This window comes from Peromyscus maniculatus, chromosome 7 (genome assembly GCF_049852395.1).
Source record: "Peromyscus maniculatus bairdii isolate BWxNUB_F1_BW_parent chromosome 7, HU_Pman_BW_mat_3.1, whole genome shotgun sequence".
Classification (NCBI taxonomy): Eukaryota; Metazoa; Chordata; class Mammalia; order Rodentia; family Cricetidae; genus Peromyscus; species Peromyscus maniculatus.
In genome coordinates, this window is record NC_134858.1 from 67,879,060 (window position 1) to 67,899,150 (window position 20,091).

General features: G+C 46.0%; 1 protein-coding gene across 1 annotated transcript in view; it reads left to right on the top strand.

Annotated features, from left to right (window-relative positions):
- Positions 1 to 20,091, top strand: part of Myo1e (myosin IE) — a 205,342-nt gene that overhangs the window by 116,228 nt on the left and 69,023 nt on the right. Inside the window, exons 6-10 of the mRNA XM_006979281.3 lie at positions 2,381 to 2,470; positions 4,714 to 4,845; positions 7,981 to 8,115; positions 10,321 to 10,453; positions 17,989 to 18,185. Of these exons, the coding sequence (XP_006979343.1) occupies positions 2,381 to 2,470; positions 4,714 to 4,845; positions 7,981 to 8,115; positions 10,321 to 10,453; positions 17,989 to 18,185 (687 nt within the window). The remainder of the gene's footprint in view (positions 1 to 2,380; positions 2,471 to 4,713; positions 4,846 to 7,980; positions 8,116 to 10,320; positions 10,454 to 17,988; positions 18,186 to 20,091) is intronic.

The window sequence follows — 20,091 nt, forward strand, 5'->3', positions numbered from 1 at the left end:
GCGAGAGAACTTTCCTAGCTTGTACCAAGCCCTGGGGTTCATCCCCAACACTGCGTAGACCAACTGTGGTGGTTACATGCATATAATCCTAGCACTAGGGAGGTGGAGGCAAGAAAGTGGAGGGTTCAGGGTAGCGTGGTTGAGGCCAGTCTGGGCATCATGAAACCATCTTTTAAAAGATGGCCGATGTTACAAGAAAGCTGATATTGGTGGCACACTCCCATTCCTTGGGAGGCAGAGGCAGGAGGATCTCTGTGAGTTCGAAGCCAGCCTGGTCTACAAAGTGAGTTCTAGGACTGTTACACAGAGAAACCCTGTCTTGAAAAAAAACCTAAATAAATAAATAATAAAAAGTAATAAAAGGGAGGCGAGAAAGAATGCATGCCTAGCATGCCTGAATCCATTGTCCTGGGTTTGTTTAATCCCAGCACTGCAGCCAAAAAGAAGCATGAAGAAGCTCTAAAAAAAAAATAATAAATAAGGATATGATTTTATTTTTAATGGGAAAAGCTTCAAGATCATTTCTTCCTGTGTCTCCCTAAGAAAAACTGGAGTATCATTAAGTGGTGTAGCACATCTAGCCTGTAAAAATAAGATTGAGAGGAATAATAAAGATTCACACATTCCAAATTGACCTTAAAAGATATGCAAAGTTTATATACAGCCCTGGATTGTAAAGGAGAGAGGCAGCTTAGGTATGGAGCTAAGTCTGGAACTGACCGGATGGTGGGACCACCCAGAGTTTGCTTTGGAGCTAGTGACTATCACTGCTCGTGTGGAATGGGATGTTCCCTCCTAAGCGTGTGGCATTCTCTCCTCTGGGATGTTTGAGGGTACCAGGGGAGCATATAGGCTTGTCCCATAGTCAGTTTTAGTACCTTCTTCCAGCCCTGTTTGTTATGGCCTGTGACCCAGTGGCCAAGCTGCAGACGGTTAATGTTGATTTTTCTCTTCCTGTTTTCCTTTGAGGACATTGATCCAGAACTCTTGGCTTCAAATTAGTCAGTAGCTCAAGAGCATGAGCCAGAAGACTTGTTGTTTCTGGAACACATTTAATCATAGCATGTGAATGATTAGACGTAGAAGGAGCGAGTCACTGTCCAAAGCCAGCACTGAGTCCTATCCGCTGAGAAGCCTCATGTCTGTGATGTGTTTTGCACGCCTCTAAATCTGGCATAGGACTGGAGTGTGCGCGCTAAATTCTTCTCCTGTTGTTGGCTAGGAGCTGTGTCATAAGATGTGCTTGCTCTTGGTCCTGGCTGACCTCAATGTGAATCCACCCTGGAAGAGGCAGTAACGCCAGGGCTGCCTTAAGGGTGTTAGGTCACTCCTTCCACCGTGTGGGTCCTGAGGGTCTGACCCAGCCTTGGCTGCAAGCTCCCTGGGAGCAGGGAGTGCTTTGAAATGCAGCTTCCTGGGCCCTGCCCCAGACCTATTAAACCTACTTCTGCATTTTAACAAGACTCCCAGGGGACTGGTGCACATTTAAAGTTTGAGACAACATAAGATTGTGTTTCTATAGATGTTTGGGAAGGAGAAACTGATTCATTGCCATCTAGCTAAGTCTTGGCTCCAGTGTCGGGGGTGGAACACTGGGATAAGATGCAATGGCGAGCTTCTTCATGCTTCTCTTTCCTCCCCACTGTGACTGTCACCTTACCCAGGAGCGCAGGAGGGAGTCACAGCAAGCAGCATGGAAAACCAGTCCCAGACCAGTGTGGCCTCTGGGCTCCTGGTGGCACCCCAGCTTTAGGATGCTGCTTCAAACTAAGAGGAGCTGGAAAACCTAGTCACATAAGTAGGATTCTGTGGCCATGCAAGAATACATTAATAAATTATCAACTGCAGAGGTGGCTTGGGTGGCAGAGTACTTGATTAGCAGGCACAAACCCTGGGTTTGATCCCCAGCACAGTGTAAACCATGTGGGGTGGCACATGCCTGTAATCTTAGCACTTGGGAAGAGGGGTGGGAGGATCTGGAGTTCAAAGTTATCTTCAGCTACATATCAGGGTTGAGGCTAGCCTGAGCTACATGACACTCTGTTTCAAAAGAAAGAAAGAAAGAAAAAAAACAATTGGGCATAGAAATGCACATCTTCAATCCCAGCACGCAGGAGGCAGAAGCAGATCTATCTCTGTGAGTTTGAGGCCAGCCTGGTCTACATAGTGAGATCCAGGCCAACCAGGGCTACATAGTAAAATCCTATCTCAATTAAACAAAGCAAAACTACAATGAACTATCCAGAAACTCTCCAGGACATATGGATGGGGGCCTCTTACCTTACGATATTCAGAAAGCAGGACTTGGGGGGAAGTTGAGTTTGACCTCATGTGATGAGCATCCATTATCTTCCTAATGCCCTCTTGTCTGCTGCAACAGCATGTCAAGGATATCATCCTGCAGTCCAACCCCCTCCTGGAGGCCTTTGGGAACGCCAAGACAGTGCGCAACAACAACTCCAGCCGATTCGTAAGTGTCCAGACTCCGGTCCCGGGAGTACCTCCCGCATCCTGAAGGGACGGGCTTTTCAGTCTCTCCCTTACCTTCTAAGCAGTGTGTCCTTTGGCAGAAATTATTTTGAGTTTTGAATGCAAACAAGATAACTTCAAAACTGGCTCACTTCTTGAGTTGCCTTAGTAAGAAAAATAACAGTTGATGAAAGGGAGAGTCCTTGTCCTGTGGAAGTCTTCAGGTGCCTGAAGGAAAGAAATGAGTAGACTAGAGAAAGCCGGAGATCCAGACCTGCTTGCAGGGGTGGAAAGCCCGAGATCCAGGCCTGCTTGCAGGGACTTGGCTCCTTCGAGCTTGGTCTTCAGGGAGTGGACACTTGGGGTAAGGGAGCACCTGGTAGACTTTCCTTCCTCTAGGCTTCTCCCTGCCTCCCCTGGATTTCTGAATCTGCTTTCTGTATGCTCACAGAATGAAGAGCCCCTGGCCACAGCGCCTCCTAACTCCGTGTACCCAGGGTTAGGACAAGGTCACCCTTGCCTTGTTGTGAATGCCTTTCTTAAATGTTTCTGACTGGAAGTCTTGGCAGTGGAGTATTGAAATGTGACCATTCCAAAAGGCCAAAAGGTGTATTACAAAAACAAATACAAATGCCTAGAGGGGCTGGTGAGATGGCTCAGTGGTTAAGAGCACTGGCTGCTCATTCAGAGGACCTAAGTTCAGTTTCCAGCAACCACATGGTGGCTCACAACCATCTGTAATGAGATCTGGTGTTCTCTTCTGGCCTGCAGGCATATGTGCAGGTAGAACACTGTGCACATAATAAATAAATAAATAAATCTTTAAAAAAAGAAAGAAAGAAAGAAAGAAAGAAAGAAAGAAAGAAAGAAAGAAAGAAAGAAAGAAAGAAAGAAAGAAAGAAAGAAAGAAAGAAAAATACCTAGAGATTTAGTGTCCTATTTCAACCATACAGCCTGTCTGGCACTCAGGCAAGCGCCATCTGTGAGGCTGACAGTGGGCTGTTTTCAAGATAAATAGTGGGTGGGACTTTCAAAGAAAAACAGTTTCTTTTTCACTTCAAAAAAAAAAAAAAGCATTTACTTAATTTTTTTCATTTAATGATTTTTCTTTTGAGACAGTCTCCCACATAGCCCAGGCTAGCCTTGAATTCTTTATGTAGCCTAGGATGGTTGTCTATGCCCCACCCCCACCCCCAAGTGCTGGAATTCAGATGTATACCACCATGTTGGTGTTGGCCTTTATTCAGAAAGGAAGGTCTTACTTCCTAGAGACGTCTTCCGGCGGTCTCAGGTAGTCACTGTCAAGGTCTCCGATGGCTCTCTGTGAAACCTGCTGCACGCTCCCCATTGCCTGCTATTATTCTTGCTTGCTTCAGCTTTCGTATTCGGCATGTTTTCTTCTGACCTTTCTAGGCAACGACAAAAGAAAGATGCTGTGAATGAATTTTCCACATGACCTTTCTCCCCTAATTATCATTCTTAACCTGCCTTGCAAAAATAGACATACCAACTTTAACCCTTTAGCTACCCACTCATACTCGCCTTCCTTAGAGAGCAGGGGAAACATTGCTATGACTACCCTTGCCTTTTCCTGTTATTCTGAGAGGATAACTTAGTCAGTCTTTAGAAATAACAAGGGCCCTATGTTTATAACCATATAACCCTAATGGGGGGTGGGAGTATAGTTTTTTTTTCTCTCTGTGTCATGCTTAATGACATCAAAAAGGAGAAAAGTCTGTCTGTCTGTCTGTCTGTCTTTCTCTCTCTGCTGTGCCTGATAGCATCAAATGATACTCTCACTAATTATTAGGAAACATAAGTTTAAAGCCATATCAATTTTCTGTATCTTAGATAGGCAAGCATTATAGAGAATGGTAACCAGAATCCTGCTGGTTTGAAGATTAATACACCCTTCTAGAAGAACAATGTGGCAACCTTGGCACTCTATGGTTTTCTGTCCCAGTCTTCAGACAGACATAAATGGGGAGAAAGTGAGCGATTACAAGCATCTCCTTATTTAGTCTGGCCCTGGGATCGATCCTCTGAATGCAGAACCGTGTGACTGGCAAGCTCGGGGGTATTGTTTGCTATGAAAAAAGTTAGGAAGTCTAGCTCAGAGCCGGGGGTAACCCGAATGTCTTCCAGTAATGGATTTCCTTGAATTATACCCTGTATTCAAAGTCTGTTTGGAGCACTGTGTTTTTGTTTATCAAGTACTAAAGGAAATTGCTAATTTTCTTGCAGGGAAAATACTTTGAAATCCAGTTCAGTCCAGGTGGGGAACCAGATGGTGGCAAGATCTCCAACTTCCTTTTGGAAAAGTCCAGAGTGGTGATGAGGAACCCGGGAGAAAGGAGCTTCCACATTTTCTACCAGGTTTTCCTTCATAGATTTTCTTTCTCACTCGTTTCTTCCTTCTCCATATTAAAAAAACAAAACTGGGGAGGCCAGTGAGATGGCTCAGAGGAGAAAAACCTTTGAGGCCAAGCCTGAGGACCTGAGTTCAATTCCTGGGACCCACCTGGTGAGAAAGAGCCTCTGGTTGTCTTCAGATCTCCAAGTGTGCGGTAGCATGAATATGATCAGTTTTTTCCCTCTCAACCCTCAGGGGTAGGCGGTAGCCTAACAAGCCCAGAAAGATGCACACGGGGTTTGTGCAAGTGTGTAAAATGGGCATAAAAATGCCCCTGTTCTCAAGGAGTGCTGAGTTCCAATTAGGGTAGCAAGGCAAATCTCCCCAAAGTGAAATGATTCAGGAATTGTTGACAAACTTCAAAAAGGAAGTAAGAGGTTTGTTTGCTTATTTGCCAAGTAGGAATTTGTGTGGGGAGAGTCAGAGGTATGGGAATATCAGGGATGACTAAGGAGGGAGCACCCCAGAGAGAGACGGGAGGAGGTGTTGAGCAAGGAGTCAGGTGATGGGAGCCAAGTGTCCAGGGGCAGATACCAACAACAGGTTCACTATTGGATGAGTGTGTTTCAATAGGCTTGGGACCCTCAGAGCAAGCTCAGAATACCCCTCCTCAGGCCCTCAGAACCCAAGCAGAGTCTAGGTCGGCACAGAGAGCAAGATGCTTTTTAAAAAATGATTTTTTTTTTAGATTTTTAAATTTTATTTTATGTGTATAAATGTTTTGCCTACATATATGTCTGTGTACCACATGTATGCCTAATGTCAGTGGAGTTCAGAAAAGGGCGTCAGATCCCCTAGAACTGGAGTTACAGATGTTTGTGAACCACCATGTGGGTGCTGGGATCTGAACCCAGGAGTTCTGTAAGAGTAGTTAAGTGTGCTTAACCACTAAGCCATCTCCCCAGCCCTCAAGATGCTCTAAGTGTGTTTCAGGCTTTAGTAATCATCCAGTTCAGTTGTTGTTTTTATTGTCCAGAATTGGAGAGCTAACCCAGCCTCCTATGTGCCAGGCAAGCACTCTTCCAGAGTTAGAGCCTCAACCTTCTTTTTATTTCTTCTATTTTGAGACAGAGTCTCACTGAGTGACTAGGCTGGCCTTGAACTCACTTGGTAACCCAGGCAGGCCTCAAACTTGTGATCCTCCTACCTTAGCCTCTCAAGTAGCTGAGATCATAATTATGTGCCTCTGGACCTTGCCCATCCAGCTATTTAGAAAAATGTTCCTGAGTATGTAGAAATATAAGCATGCCATATTCGAAACTGTAATGTTCGAGTTAACTTAATGATTATTTTCATATTAGGGATCCGTAGTTTGCTTTCTCTTTGGTCTGGTTTTGTTCTAGGATCTCTAGGTTAGAAAGAAATTAATTTATGGGAGAAGCTCACAGTCAATCTCTCAGTTACACGGGCATCTTCAATGGCAACCAATTCTTTCAGTACCTTTCTGTTAAAAAAAAAAAAAAAGTACGTAGCAAATATGGAGAGAAATATGGCATCTATCCAGGACCAGGGGAACACATATGTAGGATAAAGGGACCTGGCGGGGTCAGCGCTGCTCTCCAGAAAGCCTCAGGATCAAATCTCTAAGCTCTTGGGAGAAGGAAGTGGGCCAAGACCAAGAGCAGCCTGCCGGATTGAACCACGAGAAAGAAGGGCAGGAGAGCGATTTTGTCAGAGCGGTAAGAGGAGACGCTATCGGGTGTGGCTACATCCCAGTGAGCTCAGAAGCGGACTGTGGGGCTTGAAGAAGCTCAGCGTCAAGGAGCAACTCTCAGTGAAGGCAGAGAGAGCCACATGTGCAGGCAGAACCGGGGAGTGGGTGTTTGGAGATGCAAGAGAGAAGGGCGCGTGTGTCTGAGCGAGAAGATTGAATAGGAGGGAGGTGTGGTCTGCAGACAAGAGCAAATATAGGGGAAAGGGAGTGGGCGGAACAAAAGAGTGTTCAGGGGCTGGGGATGAGGCTCGGTGGGAGAGTGCTCGCCTGGCACGCACGCACGCACGCACGAAGCCTCGGGTTCAATCCCCAGCACCGAATAAACTGGGGACAGTGCTTGTATTAGTTACTTTTCTGCCGCTGTGATTAAAACACCACGACCGCCGGGCGGTGGTGCACGCCTTTAATCCCAGCACTCGGGAGGCAGAGCCAGGCGGATCTCTGTGAGTTCGAGGCCAGCCTGGGCTACCAAGTGAGCTCCAGGAAAGGCGCAAAGCTACGCAGAGAAACCCTGTCTCCAAAAACCAAAAAAAAAAAAAAAAAAAAAAAAAAAAACACCACGACCAAGGCAACTTATGGGAAAAAAAGATTTTATTTGGGCTTACAGTTCAGAGGGTCAGAGGCCATGGTGGGGACACCATGGCAACAGGTGGCAGGCACCATGGCAGGAACAGGAAGCAAAGAACTCCCTTCTTGAACCATAAGCATGAAGCGAGCAAAGGAACTCAGTAGGTCAGGAGGTTTCAGAGTGCCAGAGAAATAACCCGTGGCTATTCTGAAATACACACCCTGGGGCGAGAAGCATAGAAGAGCTAAGCTGGGCAGGAACTCAGTGGCTGTGGTCTACTTTGTATTCTACTTTTCCCCAGGGTCACTAATACAGCATTCAGTTCTCGGGCTGACAGGAAGAAAAACTGAGCTCTCTCAGGCTTTATCAGCGTTACGAACTGGAAGGTGGGCTGGGGAAATGGTTCAGTACTCAAGAGTGCTCTTTCAGAGGACCAGGTTCAGTTTCCAGAACCCACATGTCTCCCAGCCATCTGTAACTCAGTTCCAGGGGATCTGATGCCCTCTTCTGGCCTCCATGGGCACTAGGCATGCGCATGGTGCACATACATATGTACAGGCAACACCCATACACCATAAACAACAAAAACTGGAGCTTGCAGTTAAAAACTGGATCTGGGGTTAAGACAACTACAACCCAAAATGATATTTCTATAAACTCACTCGGATTCTGCAGGGTAGAACCGCTGAGAATTTTGGAATACGAGCTTAGAGAGTTTTCAACACCTGGGCTCGGGGATGGTGATCCTGAAACCATGAGGTGACTGTGGGTGATTTGTGGACCCTGTCTTGACGCCTCCTGTGTGCTCTCATGCAGCTCATCGAGGGCGCCTCTGCCGAGCAGAAGCAAAGCCTTGGCATCACCAGCATGGACTACTACTACTACCTGAGCCTCTCGGGGTCCTACAAGGTGGATGACATCGATGACAAACGGGAATTCCAGGAAACCCTGGTAAGTGTGGGTATATTCAGCACCCTGGAGAGCCAGGCCCCAATGGTCGCACGATGGTTTGAAATGAGTGAGAATTAAACTCGCCATTAGCCTCGGGCAGGAGTGTTCTGATAGACGAAGACAATTGGGAGGATGAGTTCAGCATGCTTGTTTGCTGAGCAGCCAGTGCGTGGAGAGCTGTTCCTTAGAAAGGCCACAAGCCACTTATGGTCTTAGCTGAACACAGAAAATTTTAGGGGCTGGAGGAGAGGGCTTGCTATTCTTGCAGGGGACTCAAGTTCAGTTTCCAGCAGCCACATCCGGCAGCTTACACCTGCCCAGAATTCCAGGGGATCGAATACATTCTTCTGACATCTGTGGGCACCTGCACACACATAGCATGCATTCACACAGACACACAAAGGTAAAAAAAAAATTTTATATATATATATATAGTTTTTGGCTGGGCATAGTGGCACATAGAGGCAGAGGCAGGTGGATCCTGCTGAGTTCAAGGCCAGCTTGGTCTACAGAGTGAGGTTCAAGACTTACCAGAGCTACATAGTGAGACCCTGTTTTGAAACGAAAAAGAAAAGTTGAAAATACTTTCCAGTTTTTGGTTTTTTTTTCATCCTATTGATCTCATTCTTCTGTTTCCAAAGATTGTTTTCGCTACCTGAGTTTTGAGGTCAAAGGGCAATCATTGTGCTCTGAGATGTTCCCATCATACAGTCTAGGTTACACCACTAGATTTTCAAGGGTTTGTGACCTGCCTGAGCTTACGCTAAATCATCCAGTCTAGAACATTGTACAGGTAGGCCTGCCATCCACTTATCCTTCAAAGACCGCTTTGACATTGTCCTTTGAGTCAATAACAAGCTCAGGCTTGTTTGTCTGCTGAGAACTGAGGGGCGCCCAGAATGAGCAGGGAGGGCCAGTGGGCGGGAAGTTGGTCTACGCTCAGAAGTAACAGGATGAGTCCCAGGTCCCAAGACCATCCAGCCACAGTCTTCCAGGAACAAGGAAGAAACTGTGGACGAAGGGCCTAACATTGTCCCAGGGAACAGTTCTCTCAAGTTACAGAAATCCAAGACTCAGTCACTTTAATGGACTCAGAAACTTGGCTTCTTAGTGGTCTGTAGTCCTGAGGATTTTAAAAGATGGTTTTGCTAATAAAATCTATCTATCTCCCTCTCCACAAAGGGGAAGACATCTTGGTGTGGTTGGAGATGGGATAGTAGTATCCTTGGAGATGATTGGCAGCCAGAATACACATGGGACAAGACAGACCTAGAAGCTCGTGCCGAGACTCCTGTCCCCTGAGTGTCTCTCTTCTTGGAGATCTTCTAGGGTCTAGGGTGGTCCTAGAGAATGTGTATGTATGTATGTATGTATGTATGTATGTATGTATGTATGTATATATATGTATATACATATATATATACACATAAACATATGCATACACACACACACACACACACACACACACACACACACACACACACACACACACACATATAGAGGGGCGGTGGTTCCAAGACAAGGTTTCTCTATATAACAGTCCTGGCTGTCTGGAACTCACTCTAGCCTAGAGAGTATATTGTATTTAAAAACAGATTTGCCCTTCCAGCAGGACTTCTAATAGCACATTAAGGCTAGGGAGATGGTGGCTTGGCCAGCAAATTACTTGTCAAATTGCTTGTAACAAATTCCTTGAGGCCCTGAGTTCGATTCCCAGAACCCATGAGGAGGAGGAAGAGGAAGAGGAGGAAGAGGAGAAGGAAGAGGGGCAACTGTGGCAGCAGCAGGGCTTGGCAGCATACACTGTAATCCCAGCTCTGGGGAGGGAGGCCCAACCAGGAGGATTCCTGGGTCTTGTTGATCATCTAGTCTAGCCAAATCAGTGAGCTCCAGGTTTAATGAGGTATCCTGTCTCAAACAAATAAACACGGAAATCAAACGATGAAGACACATAACATCAACCTCTGACCTCCACATACATGTGCTCCTGCACACACACACAAGCACGTACACACACTTGTGTACACACACAGGAAAAGATGAGTGAGTACGCAGGTCACTGACCACATTGTTTGATGGAGATTTCCCATCATCATTGCAGGCTAAGCTACACACGAAGTCACTTTGTGCCCTGTTTGTCCCCCGGCTTACACAGTCAGCAGCCAGCCTGTCTGGCTAACTTCTCTCTCTCTCTCTCTCTTCCAGCACGCCATGAATGTGATCGGCATCTTCTCAGAGGAGCAGACGCTGGTGTTGCAGATTGTGGCTGGCATTCTCCACTTGGGAAACATCAGCTTCAAAGAAGTGGGCAACTATGCCGCGGTGGAGAGCGAAGAATGTGAGTAGCTCTGCCCGGGGTGTGGGGTGAGGGGACCGAGGGGTTACCTCCAGTCACACGTGACCTACCCCTTCGCCTGGCCTAGACTGCTAGTGAGGTGCATTGGTAAGAAATGAGAAGTCGCCGGGTGGGGGTGGTGCACGCCTTTAATCCCAGCACTCGGGAGGCAGAGCCAGGCGGATCTCTGTGAGTTCAAGGCCAGCCTGGTCTACAGAGCAAGATCCAGTACAGCCAGAGCTACACACAGAGACTCGGAAACTCTGTCTTGGAAAAAGGGAAAAAGAAATAAGAAGTCATGTGTCCTAAAGAACAAGATGGCTCAGGAGGGACTGGATCTCTTTCGTGCACCTGCCCTTCCCCCCCTTCCCTCTTCTGTGTTGTCTTATCTCTCTCCCTCTCCCTCCCTTTTCCCCCTCCCTCCTTTCCTGTGTGGTTTTCTCTCCCCTCCTCTTCCTCTTTCCTACTCTTCCCTCCCACACCTCCATGTCCTACACCATAGATGACATGAAAATTATTTCTATTCACTACGAACCTTGGAGAGACCTGGCAGAATTTAACCTTGAACTAAACCTGATATAATAGTAAACGTCTTGCTTATTATTATTTTTTAGTTTGGGGGTACACACAGGGGCCATGGCATGATGTGGAGGTCAGAGGACAACTTTGGGGAATCGGTTCTCTCCCTCTGCCATGCGTGTCCTGGGAATGGAAATCAGGTCATCAGAAACCACTGAGCCACCACACTGGCCCTCCGTCTAGTTTCAAGGATGAAGCCACACTTTAATGATGATGGAAGGACTGGCCCAGTGACTCGGATGAGTCAGCTGGTGGAAACCTTTGCTGGGCCTGGCCTTTATGACAAATAGGTACCTGAATATCCTGACAGGCAAGTGAGAGAATATATGATGTAGAGTGCTCGTGGGTTCACAGTTTGTCCCGCGGAGCTGAGTTAGATTAGATTTCTGGACACAGAGAAATCAGCCTTGCCATTGGGTTGACATTTCTGGTGACCACGTCTGTCTTAGCCACATCCTTGAGACTCAAATGGTCGTTTTTATTCTTTCAGAGGAAACTAGGGTCCTTCCTACAGTAAGTTCAACTGGTCCCCTTGCCTGTGATCTACCACAAACCTTATGGCATGTGACCCCAGCCTCTCAGGCATCATTGGTACTCCAGGCCATTCTCAGAACCCACACCCACGCTAGCCACCCAGGAAGGCATTTCTTCCCTTCTCAGAATTCTTTGGGGATAATTTTAGATGCTTGGTAATAAATAGTATCCCACTCATTGCTGACAATGCAGTGGGGAGATTTCCATTCCAAATAAGGATCCTTTTTTATGTTTTTGGTGGTTTTTTTTTTTTTCTCATAAAAGAGGGAAGTTCTGCTAACGTCTGCTGTCGATGTCTATCTTTATCTGATAAAGACAAAATATTTTTAACAAGGAGGGTCCAGAAAACAGTAAAAATGCAGAGTGTGCATGAAGCTTAGGAATATTACCTAATCATAGTGGTAACTCTGCCTGTAGACTCCCTGGACTTCATCCTTGACATGTAACTAATGCACCCATGGGTTCAAAAGGGTCACTGATACCCAGCCACATCATTTTAGCAGTTCTGGTATGGCAGTGGTGTCTGTGGAAGGAGCCTGGGCTTCTCTGGCCCCCTGAGAAGTAAACCCCTCACTGCCTCCTTGTACTTGAGTATCAGTTCAAGACCCTGATCCAGCAAGCCTGTCCCTGGGCCCTCCAAGCAACAAGGAGTTCACTGTTCAGTGATGACATCCGGAGTTCGCAGCCTTCCCTGGCACACGCGGGGTAGGCTTGTGAAACTGGTAACTGCTTGTGAAATTCCCTGAGGGATGGTGGAACAGTGGAGGCCAGAGAGAGGGCTAAGCTATGAGCCAAGTCGGTTTAGCAGAGAAGCACACAGCCCTAGCCATCATTCCTTCTTTGGGTTCTTCACTTGGTCGTGTAGTAATAACATGGTTAACTGGGTACCTGTTTATGCCTTTGCCAACCTCTGCCTCCCCTCCCTGGTGGTCCCCGGGGTCCCCAGAGGTGGGAGTTGCAAAGTGACCGTCCATACATTCTCCCTCCTCCTTTTGGACTGGGTGTGAGCTTCCAGGGTTGTTTTTCCAGGTAGCACTGTGTCTGGGAGATTATTCTGTAGCCATTTCTTTTTTATAGCTGCATAGCATCCTGTTGCTTGGCTGAGTTATTTAACCACCATCTGTTGCTAAGTCTTAAGATGGGGTCTGGGGCGTGTAGCTCAATTGGGAGCTGACACTCATAAAGCCTTGGGTTTGGTCCCCGGCACCACATAAACAGCGCGTGGTGGCGCATCCCTGCGATTCCGGCACTCCGGAGGTACAAGCCGGGTGAATAACTCTGGTTCATCCCATCTTTCTTATGTCTGAGTATATGTCCAAGCTTTATACAAGCTACCTGTGCTTTTCATAATTAGAAAGCAGCTTTTCCTAGTGAAGGGGAGGGCTAAAATCCCTTTCAAACTGACACACTAAAGCAAACTAGCCACCTATTGGGCCTTGGGCTGATGGGGACATAGAATTTCCTTTATGTTCCTGAGAAGCCAATCAAGCCTTAAATGAGACGCTGTGTGCTTTTCCATATCAAGATAGTAAAACTGTGTACTTTGGGTTAAGTATTACCTGAATGTGATTAAATATTAAATATTAAAGAACTTGGTTGAAGAAAAAAAAATACTACTTTAAAACCACTGAGGGGTTCAAGTTCATATGACGATGTGCCCTCCCCATCCTGTCCCCTTGATAAACAGGTTAGAAACCTTCACCAAAGCCTAATAAACCATATTTACTTTCTCTTGGCCTTCGTCTTGTAGCCCAGGCTGCCTCAAACTTGATATGTAGCCAAGGATGACATTGAACTTCTGGTCTTCCTGTGTCTACCTCCCGAGTGGCAAGGTAACAGGTGTGCACCACTTTTACAGAAGACATACACCTTCTTGGTGAGAACACACTCCTCACACTTAGACATGATGGGACACTCTTAAGTGCCTGGCCAACTGAGGCTAACAGCTAAGTAACAGCTGTTTTTACTGAATTATATATGTGTTTAGCTTCTGCATTCTACGAACACTGTCGTCCTTACATCTCTTTCTGGATCAGCCCAAGTTGCACTTCAGACAATTTACATACAGACAGAAAACTGCAAGTCTGGCCACTCGGGCAGACAGGAGATTTACACAGCAGACGTATTGCATGTTGCCCGAATTATTTTAAGTACACCCGTGTTGTTCTTTTTCGAATGGTTGTTACCCAGGGTCATCTCGCCCACCTGGCAGAATTATGTTTTTCCCCATAAGAGACCAGGGGACTTAGTAGTAGACCAAGACTTAATGATAATTGTCAGCCTGTGTTGCCCCTCTTGAGTGGTATGTCTTTGGGGATGGGAATGGGGATCTGTTGGCTGGGTGAAAGTCTCCTTTGTCGTGGGGATGGAGCCTAAAAGCTGCTCAGTGCTGGTGAGTAGACATTTACCCCCTGGCATCCCTTGTCTCTGACAGGCCTACTCAGTAGACTACTTCTCTTTGGCGGACTTTAGAGACAGTGCTTCTTTAGCTACGTCCCATTTGTGTGACTTAATGTCCCCTACGCAAAAACGTTAGTAAATCCTGTATAACATCCGCTTTATTACTTTGAGTTTCTTCTACATCACACCTGATTTATGTGATGCTGGGGGTGGAACCAGGGGCTTTGGGCATGCTAAGGCGAGCTCTCTTACTGACCGAGTTACATCCCCAAACCTGCCACTTCCTTTAACTGTATGAAGAAGGAATTTTATTTTGCTACATCCTTTTTTGGCTTTTCTGTTTCTCTGTAGTTCAGATTTAAGTAGGAAACGTAGGTTGAACCTCACCTTACACATTAAGTCTTCCTTCCTAAACTTCATGGGTTGAATTCTCCTCCCAGGTTCTTCCTGATTTCCAGGACTGAACAACTCCACTGGTCTTACAGCAACCTCTTCTGAGTAATCCTTGCTTCTTGCCTCTCCTTCCCCAAGCCTCAGTGCTGAGGCTCTTCCCCAGCCTCGGCCCCACTCACACGCCCTCATGGAAATTCACAGCCTGGAGGAAGTCAGGCTAAGCAAAACTATAATTTCAGCACTCGGGCAACCACAGAAGAAAATACGAGGCCATAAAACCTTGTGTTTGAAAAACATGGCATGGATTTTGTCCAAACCAAGTGCCGTACTTCCCCCTCTAGCCTGCTTAGCTCTCTGCCTAAGCTCGTGGCTCTGGCTCTTGGCCACACCCCCGTGCCTTGTTTCTGAAGAGCCTGCCGCCCTTCAGGTCCACCCTCTTCTGCTGGAGAGCTCCAAGATTCGGAAGGATAGCACATGTCCGGTCACTCCCTCCTGTCTGTTTTGTCTCAGAAGGTCTCATCTCAGCCTTGTTTGGTTTTCTTAGCTAAGGCCATAAAGATAACGGCCTGAACCGTTTACCAGACAGCTCAGTTCTTCCCCACTTTTGGCATGGTTACGGGTTTGGGGAGAATCCCGTGTTTACAAAACAGACACATTGAGCTGACTATTCATTGTATAAAGCTGTTCACGGTGTAGTTCCCATGAATGACCAGAGAAGTCCCAGTGAGTATGCTCCAATTCAATGGAACCTCAAATAGGGAGATTTTTCAGTTTTTAATGGAATCTCAATAGAGACCCCAACATGGATTTGACTTTGAAGGCCTCCCATCTCAGCCTCATGAGTAACTGGAATTACGGGTGTGTGCTACCATGCTCAGCTACTATAATTGATTGTGTGTCCTTGCAAGTGCACATGTGTGTGTGTGGCGGGGGGCAGAGGTCTACCTCAGGTGTTGTTCCTCAGGATCTGTCCATCTTGTTTATTGAGACAGGGTGTCTCATTAGGACCTGGAACTCCCCATTTAGGCTAGGCTGGCTGGGCAGAGAACCCCAGACAACTCCTTGTCTCTGGCTCTCCAGCTCTGGGATTACAAATATGTACCACCACACCTGGCTTTTCTACGTGGGTTCTGGGGATTGAACTCAGGTCCTCACACTTGCACAGTGAGAGCTTTACCACCTCAGCTGTCTTCTCATCCCTTCTGTGAACCGTTGCTAATAAGGCCTCTGGCATCTAGTGAGACATGTCCTCCTTGATGCTGGTGGGAAAGGCTTATTCCATCTCTGATGCTTGATGAATGTTTTCCTGGTCCCTACAACTCTACATGTCCAGTGTGATTCATGGTTGTCCTCTGTCCTTACTCAGTACAGAGGAAGAATTAGCTTATCATTGGGAAAAATCAATTCTTCAGAGGTAGATTTTTGATAAAAAAAAAAAAAATCAATACGTCGGAGTCTTTATGAAAGGAATCTGGTCAGAAGACCTGTGAGATCCTCATTTGGATGGGAAGCATATTGTTCTGGTATTGGCTTTTTTTGTTTGTTTGCTGTTGTTGTTTTTTTCATGGACATGTTTATTGACTCACTCTCTTTAAAAGTTAATGCTGAGAAGCATCAGTCCATTCATTCCCAACACCCTCCATGCTATCTATGGAGATCAGTCTTTATTGGGAGGCTGATGGTATCTTCTCACTGTTAAAAGGGTCCTTTAGGGATTTTTGTTGTTGTTGTTATATATTGGGTTTTTTTTTTTTTTTTTAGATGTAATCTCATTGTTTAGCCTAGGTCCTTGAACTTGTAATCCTCCTGCCCCCACCTTCATAAATGTTGGGATGATTGATATATGCCACAATAGTGACACCATCCACAGGATCTCAACACATTCTTTATATCAGCGTCATTTTATACTGAGAGAGAGATCAGATCAGATTTTTCAATTGTATCTATTCCACAAGTCAAGTGGCAACACGTAAATGAATAGAAATGGGTTAATTTAAGCTTTGATAATTAATAATAAGTCTCCATGTCATTTATTGGGGAGCCAGCGGTCCTGATAAAAAAAAAAAAACAACCTGTCTACAATCTATAAAGTTCATCATTTATATTAGGAAATCTGAATACTCTTTCATACCCAAGAATGGTGTCATTTATCCAGATTTGAACATTCTGACCAGAAATAAAGAGAATCCCATTGGTCCTGATAGCTTTTCCCTTAGCAAGTCTATGATATGGTCTGAAACAACTTTCCACACCCATGGGAGCTTTTAGTTTTCTCTCTGAAGATCCCCAAATACCCCAGTACATGTTGTGAGGCAGTACTAGTATACTGTGATACCAGTAACATCAGCCCCTCTGTGCACATGCCATCTCCATAGGACTCTCCCTGTGATGTGTCCATTAAAAGCCTTCTGGGTGGGGAAATGGCACAGTTGGTGAAATATGCAGGTATGAGAACCTGCTGTCAATCCCCAGAACCCATCTACAGACGTCGTACTTAGTGACATGTCATCCCAGCACTGGAGGGACAGTGACAGGGGTATCCCTGTGTGCTGCTGGCCAACCGCATGGCCCAATCAATGAGCTCCAGGTTCAGTTGAAGACCTTGTCTCAAAAAGTAAGATGGAGAAGTGTCCAAGGAAGACATCTGTCATCGACCTCTGGTCTCTACGTGCACACCCGCACAAACAGGAGTACATACGCACAGGCCTTCTGACCCCAATGCCTCCTGCTCCCCCAATCCAAGACACCCTTCTCCAGTGCATCGGAATCTATCCCAGTCTTAATCTCAGCTTTCAGCTGTAGCCGATACTTATCTACACAACACAGCCCACAGCCCAGCCATGCCTCTGCCTCCCAGCTTGTTCCCCTCAGCACACACCATTTCCCTCTCCACACCTGTACAAATCCTACCCTTCCTAGTCCAGGTGAAGTCCCTTCCTTGATGGCTCCAGAAAGCGTTAATAGCTTCCTGTTCTAAATTCTTCTAGAATTGTGTAATCTGTTCAGATGCATTCTGCCTTCCAGGAGCGTTCTTCATTTAATAGAATTTCTAGATGGCCTTCGGGGTTTATTACTTATTTACTATCTTTTCCTCTTTATTTTCTGCTTTTTGTAATCCCTCACAATGTGAGCGTTCGATCAATCGGGGATTGTTGGGCTTACTGGGTCCATGATAACAGATGTTACAAGTCCTTTGTAAATGAGGCCATGAAAACATTGCACCAAAGGAGGAAAACATTATTCAAAGCCAAAGAAATGTTTGTTGATTGAGTTCCTGTTGATGTCTTTGCCTTAAGCATGGAGAAATGCCCATTTTCAGTCTCTCGGTGTGATCTCAGTGGCCGGGTGGGAGGTGTGGGGGTTGGGGCAGAGGAAGTGAGGACTGGCCTGCCTGCTTTTTTGGACCACTGATTTCAGTAACTAGAAGTCTCGGTAATCAGAGGGATTGATTTACAGACTTAAAACAACTGGGAAAAGCAAACAGAGATGTGCACGGCATCGATGATAAGCCCTCACCAATAGAGTGGAAGTTTAGAAGTTAACTTTGGTGCCCATTATCTGCTCACACACGCACAAGGGCTTCCATGTGATGATTACATTTCTGAAAGACAATCATGTTTTATATTCTGCAGTTTTGGCTTTTCCTGCGTATCTGCTGGGTATAAACCAAGACCGGCTAAAAGAGAAGCTAACGAGCCGGCAGATGGATAGTAAGTGGGGAGGAAAATCGGAGTCCATCCACGTGACCCTCAATGTGGAGCAGGCCTGCTACACCAGGGACGCACTCGCCAAGGCCCTGCATGCGCGGGTCTTTGATTTCTTGGTAGATGTAAGTAAACATGGGTGGATATGGGCAAAGCTTCAAGTTTTAGATATAAGGAATACAACGACTAAGAGTTTGTTCTCATGTTTGCCTTAGTCCTTTGCATCATTATCACGTCCCTCTCGGCCCTGTGTATCCTCTCTCTCTGCTTCTGGTGAATCCTTGAATCCAGCTTCTAGATATGCACAGCAAGACAGAGTACCTAAAACCTACACAATAGCTCGAGGTAGTCAGTAAAAGCCAGGACTGGAGTAGAGGGAGCCTGTGGTCCAGGACCATTTCTGAGTGTAAAGACTTAGGAATGTTGCATCTGGTAATAATACAGTTAATTTGTGACTAGTAATTCCAAACATGATGTGGTAAGCTCATGCCTTTCCTTGTGTTTCTGTGGGGACAGGTATTCAAGATGAGCTTAGCTGATGAGTTCTGACTCAGTCAAGCACAGTTAAAGTTACAGTACTGATGGAGAGCAGTTCTCCAGGCTGGCCCGGGGCTGGGGATGTGGTGTCAAGTAGAATCTTCATGTGCTATTGGTTGGAGATCTCTGTTCATAGCTATGTGGACCTCTTCTTAGGGCAGCTCGGTGTCCTCACAATTGGCAGCTGATTTTCCCCAGAGTCAGTGATCTAAGACAGGGCGTGTGAGCAAAAGGCCCTAAGTTTTTTATATCTTGATCTTGGACTTAATTATCACTTCGACACAGTCTGTTCTGAGCAAACCACCAAGAGTAGTCCACATGGGATGGAAATTGGGCTGTACCTTTCAAAGGGGGAAATAGCAAAGGTTTGGGATATCTGTCTATTGAGAGAAATTTTTTGTTTGATTGTTTTTGTTTGTTTTTTGAGATGGTGTCTTGTTTGTTTATTTGTTTGGGGTTTTTCATTTTGTTTTGTTTTTCAAGACAGGGTTTCTCTGTGTAGCCCTAGCTGTCCTAGAACTCAGTCCTTAGACCAGGTTGGGCTTGAACTCCTAGAGATCCCCCTGCCTCTGCTTGCATTAAAGGTGTGTGCCACCACGGCCCAGCTTGAGATAAGTGTCTTATGTAGTCCAGGCTAGCCACAAGCTCAGTATATATCTGAGAATGACCTTTACCTTTTGATCTTCCTGCCTCTACCTCCTGAATGTTGATATAGGAATGTACCATCATTTGTGATACATTAAACAATACCTAGTTTACTCAGTGCTGGGGACCATGAACCCAGGCCTTTGTGCATGCTAGGCAAGCACTCTACCAACCCCAGCTTGACTTTAGGTATACTTTTAAATTTACTCTCTTACTTTTGGACACAGCATACAGCATAATCATACACACATTAACATATTTACTTTTTTTGTTTTTTGGGGGGTGGTGGTGTTGTTTTTCAAGACAGAGTTTCTCTGTGTAGCACTGGCTGTCCTAGAACTCACTCTGTGGACCAGGCTGGCCTCGAACTCACAGAGATCCACCTGCCTCTGCCTCCCAAGTGCTGTGATTAAAAGCATGCACCACCACTACCCAGCTACTTATTTTTTTTTTAAGATTTATTTATTTATCATGTATATAGTGTTCTGCCTTCTAGTGCCAGAAGAGGGCACTAGATTTCATTACAGATGGTTGTGAGCTGCCATGTGGTTGCTGGGAATTGAACTCAGGACCCCTGGAAGAGCAGCCAGTGCTCTTAACCACTGAGCCATCTCTCCAGTCCTACTTGTGATTTTTTTTTTAAACTTATTTTTAGTTGTGTGTGTGTGCACTCAAAAAAGTATGCCATAGCACACATGTGGCGATCAGGAGATAGCTTGCAGGAGTCAGTTCTCTCCTTCCACTGTGTGGGACACAGGGATTGAACTCAGGTCATCAGACTTGGCAGCAAGCACCTTTACCCACCATGCCATCTTGCTGGCCCTGTCTCTGGCCAGCAGTGTAAATCTG